Raw genomic sequence first — 22,666 nt, 5'->3', positions numbered from 1 at the left:
TATATTTGGTTTTGTAATGTACATGTTTGCTTTTATGGTAAATTTGTTTTACCAAAATAAAGTGAGTGATGATGATGGTATGAACTATTTGTACATTAAAAATTGTTTCAATACATTTTTGTTATGTTTGATAGTGGGATCTGGATAGGGAGTATGCACTGTGGGAATTATGTGTTATATAAATGTAGTCGTTTCTTTGTCTAATAATGTGTAATATGTGTTGCACTGTATGAGTTGTAACCATGTAACTATATGTGTAACTATGCACCTATCCTTTTTTTTTTTAAATCAAAGACTTTCTTTATGAGAAGTGTTGTTCTGTATGAATTGTGATTGTTTAATGTATTGTGTAATCATACATTTCTCTTGTTGGAAACAAAGAACTTTTCCATGAGAATTAATTTGACTCACTTTTAAGTCTTAAGTCTTAAGTCTTAAGTCTTAAGCCTTTTGGCAGATTGTGGCCAACGAGGAAACATCTGCACAAGCCTTCTCAGGTTCATTACCGAGAATAAGTGGATCTCTCACTATAGTAGTCTTTATGCGCAGGGAGAGACAGCCCCTCTTCCAAAGTGTTTTAACTCCCCTAAAGCCTCAGGTTTTCTAAGTGGTCATTTTATAATTCTCTCAGAGGCTTGGGTGAGACTGACTTTGCTCAGGCAAAAAGCAGAGAGTGGTCCAGGACTGGATTATCTACTAGTAGTTCTTTTTAAACAAGTACTCATAATTGGGGTGCCTTTTCTGCTGAAAGTTTTTATCTGAATCAATAAACAGCATGCTTACCCTGGGAGCTACTGGGAGGGGTTATCCCTATGTTCAAAAAGGAAGATCGAAAGGGCACATATAACTACTGCCTGATCTCCCATTTTGCTAGTCTTGCTAAAATATGTGAGAAGGTTATTTGTAATCGTACCAATTCCTGATGCTTAGAGGCTCACATTTTGGGTTAGTAAAAAATATCAAATCGTTTGTGTATTTTAACTGATACACTTTTTTTAATGCTGAAGAGCCTCTATTTTATGTTTCTGAATTGAAGAGCAGTGTTTGACGCTGCTCCACCAGGTCGCCTCTAGTCAACATTCAAAGACATGTTGAGGCCTCCCCTGCTGCTGACGACAGTTCATAATTTGTGCTTCGACAACAGAGCAAAGGTTTGTTTCGGTCCAGGTTGTGCGAAAGCTAGAGCCATTCGTGTCTTGCGGGACGTTAGGCAAGGCTGCGTTTTAGTTTCTTTGTTGTTTTGCATCAATATAAACAGTGTGGCTCTGGAAAAGACTAATCTGGCTGCAGATACCCCCAGTCCCATACTTTGGGAATGCTTCTCTTTGCTGGTGAGGCAGTGCTAATTTAATAAAATGCCTATAGGCCTCCAGCACCAACTTAATCTGTTCGGTGATAGGTGTAACAACAAATGGCTAGCTATAAATATAGAAAAAAACAAAAGGCATGGCCTGCCACAATCGAAAAAGACCTTTCACTACATGGCAAGAAAGTGGACCAGGCGAGAGCATTTCTTTACCTCTGTGTATACCTAAATCATGGCAGCTCATCGTGACCTCAGATCAAGAAAGGTACCCCGATCCTGTCACACCACAACACAGCACTTCTAAGATTTGCTAAAAGACAGGGAGGGTGAATCATTTTTTTCATGAATGGAAGTTTACAGAGCTCAAGCTGTTTTAGTGCCCTTTTATGGTGACAAGATCTAGGACGTGCAAAACCTTTACCTTTAGAGTGATGCAAGAACAAAATCACAAAAAGTAGGCTCACCTTTCACATTAGCATCCCAAATGTCCCCCGAATAGAGTTGATAGTTAAATTAAATCTAGGATCTTACAGTCTGCATAAGAGCTAAGCAAGTGTTTTTTTTCAGCTTTTTTATTTGTACTTTGGGTATAATGTGATTATGAAATGTATGGGCCTCATTACGAGTTTGGAGGTAGCCATGCCGTCATTACCGGCATGGCTACCTCCAAACTCGTGTCCGGGTCCCGAAAAAAGGGAATTACCAGGGCATTCTGACTTTTGCAGGCCCAGTAATTCCCATTTTTGGGACCTGGACCCGGTACATCCCCATTCCCATTGAGCCCCTATAGGGCTCAATGGGAATGGGAGGATGCTAACAATGGACCTGTTAATGATGGGTCTATTGTTAGCATCCTGGTCTTCTCGCGGGTGCTGGTATGCACGTCTGGCCGGACCAGACGTGCATACCGCCACCCGCGAGCAAACTCATATTGTGGCGGCCCGGTATGAACGGTGCCGGTACCTATGAAGGTGAATATGGTGGTAAAAAGTGGAGAAATGGTAAATGGAAAAAAATAAAAGTAGAGGAACACCTCTTGCGACCGTTCCCGCTCACTTCGATCACTGTGTGGATCTTATCAAAATAAACTATTACTATTACTATTCGTAGTATAGCTACTGCTAGTAGTACTACTATCACTTCGATTACAACTACAACATATGTAATCATTTCCAGTGTAATGTATCAATATTTCTAAACAAAATCCTCTATGACAAAGTTTCAATATGCCAGCGATAATTCCTAGAGCATGTGTTGTATCCCTGAATCACCATTGAAAGACATACTCTGCTACGTGTGCAACGAGAAGTTAATGCATCAGTACCTACCAAGCCAGACCAAGTTTATCTTTGTTGATTCTGATTGCAATCCTATGGCGTATAGAGCCCTACAGATAAGGGGTGTATCAGCAACTTTTACTCCCTAAAAAATGGCAAATGCTCCCAACAGAAAACAGAGAAAAGACATGTAGAGTCTTGCTCCCCTGTTTTCACCCTCACAGCTCCATGGATATGTTTGGACCATTAGTGGACGTAGTACCACAGGGATAAACTACTTTTATAACCGCCTGATTGGAAGAAGTGAACGTGTATCTTTTAATGTACATGAATAACCAGGTGCAAAGAAATAAACATAAAAAAAATTAAAGTTTTTCAGTTAAAAGATATTTTTAGTCGCTTATAAAACACTCTCATTGGAATTGGACTTACATTTTTACTCCCTAAAAAATCATTTTACTCCCAACTTTAAAACATAGGGAGTAAAATACTCCCACTTCCAAATCTTATCTGGAGCACAGGGTGTATGTAATAAATCCAATAGTATAATTGAATGTGCGCAATACCTTCCAGGGCGGGGACAGCACATCTTCACTGATGTACAATCCTAGTGCATATGCATTGATCTAGCTGCTATAGGTGTAAGAGTGTGTATATGCCCAATAACGCACACGAAAGACCTAGTGTATCTTCACAGAATATGATTGTAATTGCAGAGAATATTCAATCATTCCAATAGCAGCCCCTGCACATCTGCTATAATTCCCAGATTAGTCCTATCATGAGCAATAACTTCTAAGGGCCCTGTTACCTTTGGGTTTGGTGTGCATTGGAAATAAATAAACAAACAAACAAACAAATAAGGCAGGTCCACTATATCTTCAATGATAGAAATTGCAATTTTAGAGTGTTTGTGATAATCCCTAGAGCCTCCGCACCATATCAGTAATAATTCCCCAACTGGCCCACTATGTGAATCATTGTTGCTATGCCACACCCATGATCAGCCCGAATATGCTTGCGCTGGTGCACACAGCTGTGCTAGAGTGTGTGCAATTTTCCAGAAATAAGGAAATACTTATTCAGGTCAGTTCCAAATTACGAGTCATAATTCACAGATCATTGTCTAAGGGTATGTAATGCATTATGATAAAGGCCTGTTGAAAGAACGGCCAAATCAAGACAGACAAATATAATGATATTACCTTCATATTATATTCTTTCCTTCCTCAGGGCGATTGAATTGGGCACCGCAAAGAAGCATCGCAGCACATGGAAGATCACAGTGGCTGTTGCGGGAGTGGTGATAGTTCTAGTGGCAGTTGCCCTGATTATTGTTTTCGTCGTTTTAGGTAAGAAACAGTTTTAGCTCCGTTTTTCATATTATATTGTTAGGATTTGTTTTCAAAGGGTGTGCTGAATGCTCCATAACGCGATACACAGTGGCCGGGAGGATAGCTCAGGGGCAACGCGCTTGCCTTGGAAGAAAAACAGCACAGATTTGAATCCTGGTCCTGCACTTACAGACTGGTCTACGGTATTAAGTACGTTATAAAATGTTCATTAAATATATGGTTTGTGATGAATCTGATGTCATCACTTCTTTCCCGGAGGTACGGCAGTCGCTATCTGAGCTTGACACTGGGGGTGGCTATGCAAGGGAGGATCACATGAGGGGAGACGAAGCTCAGTGCGATTTAGAGGCATCATCAGATCATAATAATGTTCTTTTATAACACACTTAATACCAATGAGTGCTTTCTAAGCGCAGGATCGGGATTCGAACCTGTGTTGCACTGTGTTGTCTTGCTTCCAAGACAAACGGGTTGCCCCTGAGCTTTCCTTCCTCCCCAGATGAGAAATGGTATCCCCACTTTCCTTTGAGGGCTATCCCTCCCATTCCCCGTGCCTTGATGGCATATTGTGACAACCCCCTTCAACATTTTGCAAAAGCTGCTGACAGAACCTTTGAACATTTTTCATCTAGTAAAACAATATGTACTGATGGAAGGGGACTGCCATGAGAAAGATTGTGAACCATAAAGTGCAGTCTAGTTTTGTGAAGAATGTGATTGTATATATTTATGCTTTTTTACTCTTTTGTTAATTGTGTTTATTTGTTTTCTTTTGTGAAGTGAACACATTTTAGGATACATTTGTTGTATGAACTTATTATGAAGTTTTATTATGTACTTATCTATTAAAAGTTTGATTGTTCAACTAATACAATAATAAAAAAATAAAAAAATAAGAATGGGATTGGTTCAAGACCTTTATCAGCCTACAGGTGGGAGTTTAAATCAGCTTCTGTGAGATAATGGAGACACCTTCCTTCTCCAAGTGTCGGCTTGGAGACCGGCGAAAGACACAGGTTACAGAGCAGGGCAGATGATTTCCTAAAATGGGAGCAAACCCCGAACGCAGGCGGATGGAGGTGGTGAGAGAGGGTGCCGACCCAAGGACTCCTGACCATTCGGACAGACCAGGAAGCAGACAGGGGAGAGAGCCGTGGCCACAGATCACTGCCAGCGAAAGGAGAGGTGGAGAGACGAGGTCCAGATGGGCCGCGTAGTGAAGCAGTGCTGGTTCAGTGTGGAATTGTCAGATGAAGAAGAAGGAAGTTGTGGCGGGAACTGGAAGCCAAAACAGGGTTTGTTCCGGTGCAAGGAGGGAGAACGCTCTGCGCTGCTGACTGGGGAAAGCCTCTCGAGTCCAGTGAATACCAAGGCGAGTACCCAAAAGTGTACGATTGGAATGAGAGAATACATATGTTGTCGGTGTACCCAGAGGGGAGAAGGGGACGCTGACATTGAGGCAAAGAGAATCTGAAAGAGTGAATTGGTTGCCAAGAGTGGGGAAGAGAGTAATCCTCATTAGAATCAGTGTCATCTTCATCGTCACAGTACTTTGTCATAAAGTAACTTGGGGAAGATCCATGCCCTCTTGTTCTGAATGAGAAAGAGAGATTGCAGGATAAAGCCCTGGCAGAGGAGTATACCAGGTGTTTTGCAAGTTTGGGACCCACACCCAAATTGTTTAAAGGAACTGTACAAGAGAACCTGGCAGGGGAGTATAGCAGGTGTTTCGCGAGTCTGGGAGCCTCACTCAAATTGTGTAAAGGCACTGTACAAGAGAACCTGGCAGGGGAGTATAACTGGTGTTTTGGGAGTCTGGGACCCACACCCAAGTTGTGTTATCTTGGAAAGAGAATCCTAAAGAAGACTCATGCCCTTAAGATTTGAATTGTATTAAATGTGGAAAAAGTCCTGGTATAGGGAGTCATTTCCCCTGAAGTGAACACAAGAGGAGGGAGTTATCCTCTTGGTGCATAAAGAACCAGGTTATTCTTTGAACTTGTTTTGGGTGGAGAGAATCATGGGGAACAGAGTCATTCCCTTTGGAACTGTGAACATTATCCATTTGGAACATTTTGTTGGAGTTATACCTTTTGTTGAACTTGAACATGTGTGAACGTTCTAAGCCAAAGACAATATCCTTCATACCTTAGAGTTAGTTTTAGAATGCGAGGATTAGGATAGGATTTCAGACACAGAACATTTTTGCTTTAGACATCTTGACCCTTGACAGACGCTTAGTTTTGGTTGAGGTAGAGAAATACCTCTTAGATTAGGGATAGTGAGGTGTTTTCAACCCCTTTATTATTTAATAAATGTTTATGGCAATAACCATGAGTCCTCTGTGTCTGGGTCTCATTCCTGGCTCCTCACAGGCTATCTAACATTTTAAAGCAAGTTTTCTTCTAGCGAATATGTAGTCATCGGGGTAAACTTTGATGTGTAGCTCGTTGGCTGGTCAGGGATCCAGTGTCCATGTCAGTACTGTCAGAGGCAGCAGTACCTGACAGTACTGAATGGCCTCAGCAGAAGCCAGAAATCTATCAACTATTTGGTCTATTAAAAGATGGCCCCATTTTATTTAGAAGATGATTTTCTGAGATTGTAGTTTGTGCACCTCAGAGGGTGGGCGAGTGGCTAAGCCTTTGGTTGGTTTTGGGGGACAGGCGGTAGCAGCCACCTAATGCAAAACTGTTGTCATGAAAAGTGTGAGTGTAAGAGAGAGACAGTAAGAGAGTGAGAGAGCGACTGAGTGAGAGAGAGAGAGAGAGAGAGAGAGAGAGAGAGAGAGAGAGAGAGAGAGAAAGAAGGACTGAGAGTAGCTGAGGATCTGCAAAGGAATACTTTGAATATGATGAAGGCATCATGAGTCAGACAAAGACAACAGGTTCAAGTTTGTCAACAAAGTTTTATTTTTCACTTAAAAGGGGAGGGTGGATGAATGCCTAACTTGCCCTATGCTAAGGTGGGATTTCCCTGCCTAGAACCTGGGACAGTCTATGTCAGGAAGTCTAAAATGAAACATCCGTCTGTGACCAAAACCTATACTTGCCCTCACAACTAACTGCATGCAGGATGGGAGGATAGCTCTGTGGCAACGCGCGGGTCTTGGAAGCAAGACCACGCTGAGCAAACACAGGTTCGAATTCCGGACCCTAGCTTGGGAGAAAAAAAAAGTGTTAAAAATAACCATCCTTCCACAATGAAACTACGCCTGCATACCTACGTGTTATGTGCGCTGTAAATAAATGCAAAAATAAATAAAAAATGCGTAGGGATGTCAGCATCAAAAAGGAACAGGGTTCAAAGTAAAGTTCAGAGCCTCTTCTAGCTCTTTGGCTTGAACGCTCCTTCCCCATGTTCAAAGTAGTTAATCAAATATGGGGTTCCCTTACCCAAGTTCAAATCTACCAACTTTCAAAGCAACACTTGGGCACAGTATCACATCATGGTCTTTGTTGCTAGGTGTTTTTAGTGTTATATTATGGTATGTTATGTTAAAGTCACTTGTGTAAGCGCACGTTCGCCCAGAGGCATCTTGCCACTGAGGAGGCAAGGTAAGCTACCGCAGGTAGTTAAAAAAGTAAGGTTTTTAATTTTCACAGAAAAGCAAGGTGGTCAATAGTATCACAAAGAGAGAAAGGTAGATTGTTCAAGGCCTTAGAGGCAGCAACCGATAAGGCACGGCCTCCCTTGCAAGCTTGCTTGAAATGAGGTACAGTGACCTGCCGGGTCGTTTGAGAACAAACAGTACGAGTAGGTTGGTAGGGGGTAAACTTGTCTTGCAGATAAACTGCTCCCTCTCCATAAAAGTACAATGCACATGGATTTAAACCAAATCCGCTGGGTGACAGGGAGCCAGTGCAGTTAGTTGTCTCAGCAAGGGAGTCTATGGTATCCAAATGGAGGGCAAATGATGGATCTAGCCATGGCATTCTGAAGCAGTTGCAGACGTCCAGTAAGGTAGCCTGGTTACGCCAGATATAGTGAATTACAGTAGTCCAGCATACTGAGGACTCCCACTGCCGGTGCCTGACTAACTACAAGAATAAATGGCAAGACCTTCCGGAGGACCCAGAGTTTAAAATTACCAGATTTACATACTGCGCTAACCTGCTCATTCATAGTCAGAGTGGCAGAGAATCACACTCCAAGATTCCTAACTGATAGGACTGGTATGGGGAGAGGACCCAGTGACGAAGGCCAAAAGTCAGATGTCCAGTACAGCTGAGGAGTGGAGGTCCCTACAACCAGGACCTCGGTTTTACTACCATTCAGCATGAGACAGTTCAGTATCATCGATGTTCCAAGATCCTGCAAGCATTTTTTCAGCCTCCTGGCTGTTTCTGATTTTGACAGGTCCAAACAGACCAGAATCTGGGTGTCATCAGCGTATGAATAAAACCGAAACCTGTGCGATTGAATAAGGAACAAGAGATATCTTATGTAGACATTGAATAAGATGGGAGGCAGTCCTGAGCCCTGAGGGACTCCATAGCAGAGAGGGGCAGGCGCTGAACAGAAAGGCGGAAGAGAGGCTCATTGAGCACAATCAGTCAGAAAAGCTCTGAACCATTCAATAACTTGGCCAGATAAGCCAGGCAATACAAAGAGAGTGGTCGACGGTGTCGAAAGCAGCCAACAGATCTAATAGCAAGACTGCTCCGACACCGCCCTGGTTGACCAGGCGAAGAAGATCATCCATTACTGAATTCAGAATGGATTCAGTGCCTCTGCCAGGCTGGAAACCAGACTGAAATGAATCAAGAAACTGGGAAGATTCCAGAAACATAGACAACAAAGCAGATACAGGTGTTTCCATAACCTTCATTAAAAAGGGAAGAAGTGAAATGGGGTGGTAGTTGGCCATCACTTCGGGATCCAAAGAAGGCTTTTAAGCAGGGGGATCACCAAGGCATGCTTAAGTGAACCTGCAAGTATTTAGTGGCTTTTCCATTTATGGTTACCCGGTCTGGGCTCAGTTGTCGGACTACATGGTCCACCCATTACAGGCTACACAATCAGTACCCTTCCTTGACTGTTTTCCTTGCACTCTAGCCCACTGCTTTTCCTCAGCAGTGAGATTTGCCTCTGTCAAACGTGTCACACTCTTCTGACAACGTATTATGGCTGGTTTAAACACCTTGTGCTTGTTACATCTTCTTATGTTTCCTTGGCTCTACCCAATGCGTGTTTCCTTACAATGTATAGTTCCTTGCACTTGCTTGGCTGTGGCCAGTATTAGATTTCTCATATCTTGCATTCAACTCTTTGTGCTCTCTTTTCGTTGCTAGCACTTCTTTCACTTAGTGCAGTTCTTTATCCCCATGCAGTTCACAACTTTCCTTTCAGTAAAGTTCACACTCTTTCTCTCACTCCTTTCAGGATACCAGTGTTTTTAACTTGTTCTCAATTTGTTCTATATTCATAATACCTTAATTTCATTTTAACTGGCTTTCAATTTGTACAATATTCAAAATACATTTCATCTGTTTTTTTGCTTCATTGAGTTCGGTATTCAAAATACATTTAATCTGTTTCATTGCTGTCATTGCGTTCGGTATTCAAAATACGTAGCATTCACTTTATTTCTGAAACAGCCAGCCAGCCCAGTGTTCCCCCTTTCTGGTTTCGCTCACCAGTCGGTCTTACGGCTCCTTGTGAGTCCTTCCGCCACCACAGCGAATTGAGTCCTTCCACCACCACGGGTTCATGGTTCCCCGTGCAATCACTTGCATCTTCTCCCAGCGATCTTATTGTGGCTCACGCACACCCTGCAATGCTTCCACAGTGAAGCACGATACACACGACTGCTTCCTTAGGTCCTGCTGGCCTCCGTCTCACGGCTTGCTATCGGCCTCCAGCTACTTCTGTCACTGCTTCTTGCTGCATACACTATTCACTGCTTCAAAGGCTTCCAGCACTCCTCCTGCCATGTCGCCACACCAGAGAGGTCTCCCTACACAGAAAGCTGACGGTGCTGAAGCAGCTCACCGTGTTTTGCACTTCCAACTTTTAAAGCTCCCGCATTCAGTTTCATTACAAAAAGGACTAGACAGCTCACCAGCAAAGCGATAATCCTGCCTTGATCTTGTTGTCCTCCTCTTCATTTTAGTACTTGGTTGGGGCTGACAATTGTTTGTTTTCATAAAATGAGGATGTGGTGGTCCAGTTGTCTTCTTCTACGTACCAGTACCATATTGATTTATTTTGGGGAATTTTTTAAGGGAATCACAGTGACAGGGCAGACAAAAGCCTATGAAGGCTTGAGGGATGGAGGGTTTGAGGAGAAAGGCAAATGGAGGATACCATAGGCCTCATTACGAGTCCAGCTGTAACCCTGCTGGAGCTTCCAGTGGGTTGCCACCAGACTCACAACACTTAACCTGCGCCTGACTTCCCGGTGCCACCGGGACATTACAAGTCCCAGCGGATCAGGAGATCAGGTGCTGGTAAATTTAAATCCCCATTCTCATAGGGCTCCATGGGAGTGGGAAGACAGAAGCACTGGCATTGTTGCTAATGGTGGCGGTGCTTCAGAGAAAACTCTGCGGGCGGGTGCCATTGGGCCCGACAGGACAGACCTGCCGGGCGCAAAGCCCCCCCTGCACACTTTTAGTGTGGTGGTCTGAAATGGGTTCTGGTACGTTGCTACCGGCACCCTTAATTCCAGACCGCCACACCCCCCTCCCTACTCTCCAATCCTCCTCCATAATGTAAATTGTTTTTGTACTGTTTTCTGGTTTAATTCAATTGTTATTTACGCTTGTTGTATTTGCTTGTTCCTCTTGTAAAGCGTTTTGGATTGAAACGCTATATAAATTCAATAAAATACAAATACAAATACACACCCATAATGAGGCCCCATGTCTCGCCTAAGGACGTCCTCTCCCCACTCCCCAAGATTCCTCCACCCAAGTGATCCTCCCTCGCATATCTACCCCCAGGGTGTGGATCCAAAAGCAATCGTCTTTCTCTGGCCACCTGAGCAGAGGATACCAGGGGAAAAGAAGTGAGTACGCCCTCAGGTTCCTCGCAATAGTGTCCACACCTTCTGTATAGCCATAAGAATGGCTATGCATTGGCCCGGCTACTACCCTGCATAGCCCTGAAAATGTCTATTGCTGCACAGCCTACTACACTGGCCAATCCCTTCCAGAACAATGCCCACAGTAAGTCTATTTTACATTTGTGCATGTGAGTAAACCTGTAAGCTCTTCTCATGCCTCCTCAACTGGTAGCTTTTGTATTTCGTAGGTCTCCTCCTTCTTCTACTCCTCCTCCTCCTTCTGCCTCAGATGTGTACGGTCCTTTCCCCTGCTGCTGCTTCACTTCCTATTATTGCTCATAGCCCACTGTGGTGGTCCCGGATGGGTGCCTAGAGATGGTGGGGGGAGGGGATGGCAGATGCAATACTTCAACCAAAAGGTGAAGTATAATAAAGCCAGGTTAGATTATTCACTATTGAATAACTATGAACAATCATATGAACAGGAAGCGTAAGTCTATGCATGTACAGATGTGCTGGAGAGGTAAACATGTGGCATATATATATATTATTTAATTGGGGAAGAAGGAAGGTCTGTAAGATTATGAGTGCGCCAGCGCAGTAATAACGTGCCGGTATTACCAGATACTGACACATTACCGTAAAGGCACACTCCAAGTTTGCCAGTAGGGTGTGGGTTTACCTCCAGCTCTGAACTGGAGGTATATCTGCCACCCTAGCAGAAATAAACTGCTGGTATTACCGCCCTGGTAATACTGGCCAATCCCCCATAGAGTCTCCCTTGGGACTCCATGGAATGGGGATTTACCAGAGTTACAGCCACTTATAATATGCCAGTAATTCCGGAAGACCAAGGGCCTCATTACGAGATGGGCAGTAGCCATGGAGCTAGTAGCACCATGGCTGCCTCCCATACCGTGTCCGAGTCCGATCTTGCTCAATGGGAACTTACCGGTGCATTCCGACCCTGGCGGGACCGATAAATCCCCATTGAACAAACAATTTCCCATTCCCATTGAGCTCCCAGAGGGCTCAATGGGAATGGGGAGGGCGCTAATAACGGGCTCGCGAATGGCAAGCCCATTAATAGCGCCCTGGTCCCTTAGCGGGACCCGTAAGGGACATGTGATCAGACCACACGTTCCTTATGGTTCCCTCCAAGGGACCTCAGAATCGGGCGGTAAAGGATTACCGGCACCAGTCTCCTTACTGGTGCCCGGTATCCCTTACCGCCTGACTCGTAATGAACCCCCAAGTGGTCGAAACGGTATTACAGTTTGTGGGTATCCCACCGGTCATACCAGCGAGAGACCGGCAAACTCTGTAATGAGGCCCTATATTCTTTTCAACACAGTGGAGTTCTCTTCACTCTCTTCGTACAGCTCTCTGTACAATTTCCTTCTTTCCCTGCTTTTGTCCTCCTTTTTCTTCTCGTTCTCCTCCTCCTCCTTCTTCTCATTCTTGTTCTTGTTCTTCTTCTTGGCCTTCTTCTGCCCTTTCACTCTGCTCTTCTGATAGATATGCGTCTCTTTGTTGAGTGTCATCTGTGGGTTTCTTCTTGACTGTATATGACATGTGTCGTGTCTTTCCTTGGTGGTTGGACATGTTTCATATACGCGGAACTGACTGTCATGTGAGGCTTAGATTTCCTTGTTGCACTCGTCTGCATGAAGATAGTTGTCTTTACCTGCAGGATGGCTTTGTGAACTTAGAATATTTTGTGCATTTACTTTCTTGTACAGGACAATGCAAATTACGTTTCATTTCCCTCCTATGGTAAAGTGAACCGTGTTGCGGAAGTAACTCCCTTTGTTCTGGTGGATAGTTTTACATTCATCCAGCCAGCTTCTTTATGCAATGTGCAGAAGTGGCATACCCCTCATTAAACTGAATTTCCCTGCTTCTTTATCTATGCTATCTTCTGAATGAAGGCGAGCGAGGGACTGGTGATTGGAGACCTTTCCATACTAAACCGGATTTAATCTGGTATTCCAAGAATGACCTGTGGTAGAGTGTACTGTCATCCTATGGATGGCTCCTGCTTGTAGTATGGTTTCTATTGCACTGAAGTGGTGGGCTAGATCACCACATATGGAATGTTTGATGTATCGGTTGTAACACTAAACATGTTTGTTTCAACTTGTATGATAGAAGGACATGCCTCGATTATATAGATCCTGAGGAGAGAGGTCATGGCTTTGGATGTGAACTGAATGGTATTATTTGAAAGAAGTTATTTGTGTATTTGCCAGGATAGGCCTTGTAGCACGTCTAGTGTAGATGCTCTAGCAGCTTTGCCGTGTTACTACAATGCATGCTTGTGTTCTGAGGAAAGGCCCTCAAGGGGATTTATGAAGTCACTCTTACCATTTTCCACATCTTCCCTAAGTCACTCTTAGCATTTTCAACATCTTCCCTGTCCATGCAATGCTGCTCATGATGGGCATTCTCGGTTGTAATCCTATGCCACTCTCTAAACAGGTAACTTGTACATTGTATTCACCCGGTGCGTGTTCTGCATTGATGGAGAAGTCGTGTAGCTTTACAGCTAACCGTGCTAGACGCTACAACCTATTCTTGATGCTGTCAGACAGTGGTAAGGATATGCACCAAGGGCTTCTGGTCGTTCAGCAGAATGAAAAGGTGTCCCCAAATTTAGGTGTGGGAATGATCAGTAAGCCAGACACACACCAGCATTTCCTGCTCTTTAAGAAAGCACTGGATTCAGAAAGGGACAGAGATTTTGAAGTAAATGCCACCACTGATTCTCTCGACTTTTCCAGATGTGCGGCCCATAACCTGTGCACATCTATCATGGGAACTGTGTTTTTTCCGGGGGTCAAATGGCTGAAGGCATGGTGAGGCTACTATGCCAAACCTGACTTTGTGAACTGCTGTTTTGCAATCTTCATTCACGGCAAAGTTGGCAGCTTTCTCAGGACGAGTTCTGAGTGATTTGTGTGTTAGAGAAGTATTTCACATGCTTGGCACAGTACACTGCCATGCCCATTGATGATCAGAGCTGTTCTTTGATTTTAGGCAGCAGACCATCTTGAAAATCTGTTACTAGGCTACATTTTGGGCTGATGCCATCTTGTGATATAGTGTAACCTAAATGTTCCACAGAGCATTGCAGTAAGACACATGTGTCCCTATGGAAGATAATACCCTCTTGCTATTCCTCTGCAGCACGTTTCCCAATTTCAGGTTGTGTTTTTCTCTGCTGTGACCATGCACCAGGATGTCGTATTTAAAGTAGACTGCCATTGTAATGTTGCAAAGAAGATGGGGCATCATCCTTTAAAGACCCACGTTCCTCAGAATAGCTTGTTGGCATTGAAGTGAATTGAAAAGTGCCCTCTGGGGTTACAAAGTTACTTAAATGTTTTGAATCATTGTGCATAGATAGCTAGTTGTGTACGCATTGCTTAAGTCATATTTTACAAACAACATTTATTTGCTAAACTATAAAAAGACAATTCTGCCACTTCTTTAGTCTCAAATACATCATGCTTTTGCAGGTTTTGAAGTAGGATGCACAGATCTCTTGGCAGTGGTCCTGCTTTGTGTTGAAATGGGCATGCTCAATCCCTTAATTGCATTCTGTGCAAGTAACGTATCATTTTTATTTTATTAAATAACATTTTTATTGGTTTCAAAGAAAAGCAAAAACAAACTACAACATAATTGGATGCATTTGATCCAGAACATAAAATGTACATGACAGTGGGAAAATTCAATTCCTCCATATTTGAATACTGCTGTAATGAAGGGAGTTTGGTTGAAAAGGCAAAAGCATCTTCTATTTAACCCTCCTCTTTCCATTTCGCCCATATCTAGATATATAAAATGCTTAGGTATGTTTCTGTACTCAGCTGGTGCAATTCATCAGGGTTAGGTTACCCTCTGCTGTCAAAATGCAAAGTGCACCCACTTCAACAACAGATATCATTTCAACATACAAATGAAATGTATCAGTGCTAGGTTGCCCTCTGCTGCCCAAATGGCAAAGTGCACCCACTTCAACAACAAATAACATTTCAACAAACAGAATGAGCATGGTTCTACGTGGTCACCTTCACCTTCCACTATCGCAACCATTCGGAAGTTACTTCTTTTCACCCCCACTTCTCTTCTCACAGGGCATGGCGGTTCTAGTGTCAATGAGCAGTTATCAGCTTAATGTTTCAGTCTTTAAAGAGCGAAACACTGTAGGATGCATGCCTCCTCAGAAGCTAAAACTGAAAGTAGGTGCTGTAATTATGCTATTGCACAATCATATGCCAACACCGGGGCTCTGAAATGGAACAAGGTTGACAATTATGCCTCTACAAAGACACATCATAAAGGCCTGTGTGATCGATGGAACTTAGATACTGTTCTTATACCGCGCATACCTCTCATTCCATCTGATATGTTTAGCCTTTTCAATGACCACTAATAAGTCACAGGACCTACACCTCCTTCCTGGAAGTGATCAGTGGTAATTCTGATATTTAAAAAGGGCAAGAGAATTGACCCTATGAATTAGCAACCAATATTAATGTTTAGGATATGCTAGAATGGCGTATGTTGCACCAGGAACAGCTAGTTTTTTGTATTTTGACTGGGCAGCCCCAGGCATTATACACTCTTTTTATCCAGGGATACACACATGTCCACATCAGAGACCCACCTCCCTAATCTGCTGCCCCCACTTGATCCCTATTTCTCATTTTATCAGCACCACTGTGGTATATAGGAACTGTTTTTCATAGCGATTATACTGAGATTTCCTCCATGTTCCCAGCAACAACCGCTTAGGGTCTTCTGGAATCCTTCAGGCGAATGCCTTACCTGAGTCTTGCGAGAGGATCGGGAATCGTGGAGAAAAGGCTGGTCCTCTCAAGTAGCCAGCTCCCCCCAAACCGGAGCGCAACAGCTGTCCAAAAGGCCAAGCCCAGTAAAAACCCTTCAAGAAGCGATAAACCTTCTTGGTGATGGCTGGCGAAGACTGGAGGTCAGTTCTCAAACAGGCATGCAGGATTCGACAGAATGACCACAGTTCCGACCGTGGCAGGCAGGCAGGCGAGGTCAAGAAGAGTGCACCTTCGTAAAGGCACATTTATTTATTTATTAATTTATTTAAATTTATATAGCGCGCAAGTAGCCCAAGGACATTGAGGCGCTGTTACTTGTGAGAGCTTAGCTACAGAGGTACAGAAATGGTAGCAGTCGTTGGTACATTATAAATATTACAGACATAATACAATACTTACAGCTTATGTGATTGGTCATTACATTCCAGCTTATGCAGTGGGTCATATGTGTAGTATTCATGCTGATGCGAGGGACCTTATGTGAAGAGGATGGTTTTCATAGCTTTACGGAAGGCGATGAGGGAGGCCTCATCTAGGATAGTGGGAGGTAGGGCATTCCAGTGTGTGGGTGCAAGATATGGGAAGCTGGAACCACCCGCTCTGGCTCTTTTTACTAGTGGCACATAGAGCATGTTGGTATAGGGTGATCTGGTTGGCCTTGTGGAGGAGAGGTAAACGGGAGCAGTGAGGTGAATGCACTTGTGGGTCAGTGTAAGAGCTTTGAAGATGATTCTTTCCTTAATTGGGAGCAAGTGGGCTAGTTTTCTAGCCTCCAAGATGTCTTCTCTTTTAGCAATGCCTTGGGCTGCACGGAGAGCACTATTCTGTATGACTTGTAGCCTTTCCAGATTTTTGTTGGAGGTTCCTAGAAAGAGTACATTGCAGTAGTCTAGCCTGGAGCCAGTGATGGCTCTGGCTATGTTTGTGCAGTTCTCTTTGGAGAGAAAGGGCCTGACTGCGTTGATTAGTTTAGCGTGATATGCAGCTGAGGAGGCTATTGCATTGACTTGTCTGTCCATGGATAGGTTGGAATCCAAATAGACCCCAAGGGTTTTGACTGAGTCTGAGACAGGTATTTTGATGGTGTCGGTGGTGAAGTGACTGAATTAGGAGTCTAGATTTCTTAGTGTGTCGGTGGAACCTATCAGGAGGAGTTCGGTCTTATCGGAATTGAGGCATAGTCCATTGTCTGCCATCCAGGCTTGGATGGTGTTGTAGAGGTTGTTAAGGGTGAAGGAGTCAGTGTCATAGTTGCCAGTGAGGGTAAGGAGGATCTGCGTATCATCAGCGTAGTTAGTGTACGAGATACCCATAGCGTCGAGGATGAGGAAGAGGGGCCGTGTGAAGATGTTGTACAGGGTGGGAGAGAGGCAGGAGCCTTGGGGCACACCACAGAGTATGAAGGAGGGTGAGGCGGAGGCTAGGTCAGAGAATACTTGCATGGTTCTGTCTTGTAGGAAGGAAGTGATCCATGCAGTGGCCTCAGGGGAGAACTTGGCAGTGGAGGAGAGGTGGTGGCATAGGACGTCGTGATCTACAAGATCGAAAGCCGAGGATAAGTCAAGAAGTAGGAGAAGTGTTGGTTTGCCCATGTCTCTGGCATCGTCCATCTGGTTTTTCAGGTCAAGTAAGGCGGTTTCAGTCCCGTGTCTGGGGCGGAAGCCAGATTGACGGAGTCCCAGGAGTTTGTTCTCTTCAATGAAGTGCTGGACCTGCAGGTAGGCTGCTTTGTTCAATATTTTGAGGAAGAAAGGGACAATGGTGATAGGTCTGTAGTTGTTAGGGGATGTTGGGTCAAGAGTTGTTTTTTTAAGAGAGGGCGGACCCAGGCTTCCTTGAGGGAGGCGGGGACTTTCCCTGTGGCAAAGGACGCATTGACAAAGGCTGTCAGGAAGGGAGCCAGCGCTTCAGTACAGTCCTTGATGATGGTGGCTGGGCATGCATCACCTTTACAGTTAGAGGGTTTGATATTCCTCATTATGTTGATGATATCTTTTTCCTGTATGGGTTTGAAGGAAAAAGGTTGGGGGGGGGTCCGAGGCTGGTGGTGGGACAGGGATGTGTGTATTAGGCAGGGCTAGTTTGGTAGCCAGTATTTTGCTTTGGAGAGTCCTCAATTTGGTTTGCATGGCCGTTTGTATTTCATCGCACCAGGCTTTGTCTTTGGTGAAGTTCTGGGGGGCGGGAGTGGGTGTCTCTAGCTCCCTGAAGATGGCGAAGATTTCTTTTGAGCTAGATTGGGCTTCCGAGATTCTGGATTCAAAGGATTTGGACTTTGCTAGGGTGATTGCCTTTTTGTATATGGTGGAGCGGGTTTTAAAGATCAGCTTATCTTTGTCGGAGTGGGATGTTTGCCACTGCGTAAGTGCAGCCTTTTTCTCATTGCGGAGTATGAGAAGGTCCGGGGTGAACCAGGAGTTGGAGTGGGTAGTTGGTTTGGATTTCCGGGGTTTAAGTGGTGCAATGGAGTTGATAGCTGCTTTGATGGCAACATCATAGGCTGTTGCGAGGGTTTCTGGGTCTGTGGAAAAAGGTGGTCTGAAGGCTGGGCCTTGTAGGAAGGGCAGTAGCCTTTCCTTAGTGAGCTGACGGGAGCTTCTTGCGAGACAGGGAGGGAGGGGTTGTGGTGCGGGAGTGGAGGGGCTGGTGGTAAGGATGCTAAAGGTGATGATGTGGTGGTCAGACCAGGGGGTGGGAGTGTTTCCAGTGATGATGAGTGGGCAGTTATGCTGTGCGACCCAGTCGAGAGTTCTGCCCTGGGTGTGAGTTGGGCAGAAGATGGTGTTTTTGTATCCTAGTGCCCTGAGGGCTGAGTCAAGGGATTTGGCTGCTGAATCCTTGCTGCCCAGGAGGCCTAGGTTGACGTCCCCAAGGAGAATGGCTTTTGAGTGTTTTTTGAGGTTGTCGGAGAGGAGGTGGGTGAGAGAGGCTTGAAAGTCTCCTGTTGGGCCTCGAGGGCAATAGACAGTATGAATAGTAATGGTACAATGGGGAGAGATGTTGATTTTGACTTGGAGGTAGTCGCTGTTGTTGTGTAGGGATGTCTCTACCTTTCTAATCGAAAGGGCGTCTTTGGCAATGATTGCTACACCTCCCCCTTTAGAGAGTCGATCCTGTCTAGTGATGGAGTAACCAGAGGGCAGTGCAAGGGAGAGCGCGGGGCCAGAGGCCTCGTGAAGCCAGGTTTCTGAGATCATGAGTAGATCGAGGTCATGGGTGGTGATGAGGTCATGGATGTCCAGAGCGTGGGCATTGGTGGACCTAGCGTTGATCATGGCGCATTTGAGATGGGGTTCTGTAACGGCTAGGGGGGGGTCCATGGGGAAAGTGGGTGCAGAGGTGGGCGTGGTTACGCTGGGGGTGGTAGAAGAGTTGCACAACGCTGATTTTCCAATGGTGGTGGACACATGTGGAGTCACATTTGGCACAATAGCATTCAAAGTGGGGTATGAGAAAGCAAGTTAAGGACTGCGAAAGGGGCAAGAAGGTAAGCAATAGGCAAAAGACACGGGTGGCAAGAGAGAAACAGTGTCCGCACAACAGAGGAGTTGCGACGCACCGCTTGCCAGAATACGTGGCACTTGGCTGTGTTTTGAGCATGATTCCGCTCACAGATCTTAGCGTAGATGTGATGACGGGAGGTACCCAGGGCCACCTTGTGGTTGGCAACTGTGTGCACAGAGCGAGTGTTAGCCTTGGTTGGCAATTGTACTCTGATTTGTTTCCAACTGTCCCAAAGGGACCAGGGTCGGGACGGAATCCTGACAGAATCGAAGTGTTGAGAGCCAAGTTCATCCTATTTAGGCATTTCCTCCAAATGCAGCTGGTAATGGTACAGTCCCACAGGATATGTAAAAACATTTGTATGTTTCCCCACACCTTAAACAGTGATTATGATCTGCTCGACTACATTTGAAAAGAGCAGTACATGGGTAATACACCCTGTGGAGAATTTCGAACTGGATTAGCCAGAGCCTTGCTGAAATGCCAACCTCCCTCAGAAATATGAATGCCTTGATCCATTCTTTGGGTTTCATTGTGCCCACATCCACCTCCCACCTTGGTTGGAGGCTAGACAACTCCCTGGTTCTGAAGGCCATTATGACCTGGTATAAAGTGGAAGTGACTTTAGAATCTATGCGTTCCCGGAGGATGTTCATTTCAAGGAAAGAACTAATTGAAATGTCCTGAGGAGACTGAGTTTGTGAGCTAAAAGCACAAGCAAACTGAATGTAGTGGTAGTATTCGGTATCAGGTAGCCTGAAGGAGAACTGTAGGTTTGCAAAAGATCTGAACTACCCTCCTTTGTCATGCCTGATAAAGACAAAATATTAGACAGTTCCCACACTTTAAAAGTACCAATCTTGTTCACTTCAGGCATATGTGCTTTATCCCACAGTGGTTGAGCCAGGGTCAGTCTAACTCCCCACCCTATATGGTGGTGCTCTTCTTTGCACACTCAAAGGATATGTTGTGTCATGTCTGGTATTGTAGGCTTCCTTCTTCCAATGTAAAGGATTTGGGTCAGCAAATGTCCCCCCATCCATGCCCGTTCAGCTTTATTATGTGGTAGTTGAAGGACCCCGTGTAACCAGTCATTTGCCGTGGCTAACTGTCCTGTCCAGTAATATCGCCTTATGTTGGGCAGTCTGATGCCCCACTCCCACATCGATCAATGTAGTGTGGCTAGAGCAATACAAGGTTGTATCTTACCCCACAACTCCCTAAGAGCTGAGTCAATTTTGTCAAACGCTGATTTGGGAATTGGGAAAAGAGCATTCTGAAGTACCTATAGGTAAGGGCAAAGTCAGCATCTTAAATAAAGCAGCCCTTCAGAGCAAAGTCAATGGAAGGGACTTCCACTGTGTCATGTCTTGAAGGAACCATTCTGTAACAGGGTAGAGATTCATGGGGATGTACCGGGTGAGATTTAGCCCCATTTGTATTCCTATGTATTTGAAACCGGCCTTCGGTATCTTGAAGGGACATCCTTGTTGGGTTGCCCTGTCATATCTTTGTATTAGAAAAAAGGTGGAAGTTTTCCAGTTTACCCATAGCCCACTAAATGTCTCTTATTCACAATGTGTGAGGATCACTATCTGACAAGAGTGCTGAGGGTCCTCCGTGTATACCAAGAGGTTGCCCGCATATAAAGAGACTCTGTCCTCCAAACCAGATGGCCATCAGAATCCTGACAAGCTTGGGTTTGTTCTCAAACGAATCGCTAGGGGCTCAACTGCAAAGTAAGCATTAAGGGAAAAAGGAGGCACCCCTGTCTAGTGCCTCGGCCGAGGGGGAACACTCTGGATAATACCCCATTTACCTTGACCTCCGCTATCTGTGAATTATAAAGCAGGCAAACACAGCCCAAGAAATTCTTCCTGAAACCCATAGACACCATCATTTGCCATAGGCAATCTGAGGTGACAGAATCGAAAGCCTTCTCGAAATCCACATAAAGCAGGGCTAGTGGGTCCTGGATCTTGGAAGGTTGGCTAATTGCTAGATACACTCTCTGGATATTCATACAGGTGGATTTATCTGGTATAAACCAACATTGATCCGGATGAACCAGAGTAGATATGACCCTGATCAAACGATTAGCAAGCACCTTAGCCAGAATTTTGAACTCTCCATTATTGAGGGAATTAGGCCTATACGAGAAGCACATTTTGGGTGGTTTATCTTCTTTGTGGAGGACCACAATAAAGGCACTCCTGAGATCCTGTGGCAGAATCCGACCTTCTCTACTGTGGGAGAGCATCTTATGCAACGGAGTGATTGTAAGATCACTCAGTTTCTTCCAGGTTTCTATTGGGAATCCATTCAGGACCCAGGGTTTTCCATGATTGGGGGTGGGAGATGGCCGTAACTATCTCCTCCTCACTTATCCCAGCTTTCAGTTCTAGTTTATGCCAACCTGATTGTTGGGGAAGAGAGATATCCCTCAAGACGTTCGATTTCATGGACGGGTCCTGGTCTTGTGGGGCTTGATAGAGTTCCTCGTAATAAGCAGCAAACATTTCGGCAATGTCCTCATCTTCGGTAATCCAATTCCCTTCGCCATCTATTATTTCCCTCACATCTCTGTTCCCTTCATCATGTTTTTCGAACAAGGCAAGCATTTTCCCTGCCTTGTCCCACGATTCGTAAATGTGGCTCTGCTTGACCCAGTGTACCTGTTGTGTGATATCTGGGGCAGAGTTCCTAAATACCACTTTGGCCCTCGTCACGCGAGGATGGGGACCTTGTATGAAGAAATTCCTCCTTGGATGTTATTGCGGCTGCTTCCGCTTCCCGTACCGCCTGTATCTGGCTTTTTTTCTTGCTGCTAGTAGGAAGATCATTTCCCCTGTGAGAACCGTTTTGTACCACTCCCAAAGTGTTACTGGACTATCCACTGTTCCTTCATTAAGTGTAAAATATTAATTTATCTTTACAGTTATTTCCTCTTGAATTTTGGGAAGCCCAGATAGTAACTATTTAAACGCCATATCGATTTGGGTCTATATCTACCACTTGTGAGGTCAATGACAAGCAGTGAGTGGTCTTATATTCCTTGACCAGGAACCTAGCTGAGGTGAGTTTGTGTACTTCATGTTGGGAGATGAAAAAATAGTCTATCCGAGACATAGATGCATGTACTAACTCAAAAAAAGGAAAAGCCATTATCTTGTGTGTTGTGAGAAACCTGGCGATATTGTCACTCCTAGACCCCTTGGATCCTCTGCACAAGTGGCCAGGGAAAGGTCATCGCTATTAGATCCCGACTCTGGGGGCATAGAAGCGATGGAGGATCACCTGGGTGGAGGGTCCTTAGGGACTGGGAGTGGGAGGCACCTAGGCGAGACGTGGCATCC

The 22,666-nt window shown here is 44.8% G+C and overlaps 1 protein-coding gene across 3 annotated transcripts in view; it reads left to right on the top strand.

Moving 5' to 3' along the window:
* The window catches only part of LOC138515785 (transmembrane protease serine 11D-like), a 739,714-nt gene that overhangs the window by 279,373 nt on the left and 437,675 nt on the right, over positions 1–22,666 (top strand). For all 3 annotated transcript variants that reach the window (XM_069630499.1, XM_069630501.1, XM_069630500.1), the window contains exon 3: positions 3,817–3,935. In XM_069630499.1, coding sequence (XP_069486600.1) covers positions 3,817–3,935 — 119 coding nt within the window. The remainder of the gene's footprint in view (positions 1–3,816; positions 3,936–22,666) is intronic.

This window comes from Ambystoma mexicanum, chromosome 6q, assembly GCF_040938575.1.
Source record: "Ambystoma mexicanum isolate Mex_15411 chromosome 6q, UKY_AmexF1_1, whole genome shotgun sequence".
Classification (NCBI taxonomy): Eukaryota; Metazoa; Chordata; class Amphibia; order Caudata; family Ambystomatidae; genus Ambystoma; species Ambystoma mexicanum.
Note: the sequence above shows the minus strand (reverse complement) of the source record. Positions and strands in the feature narration are given on the sequence as shown.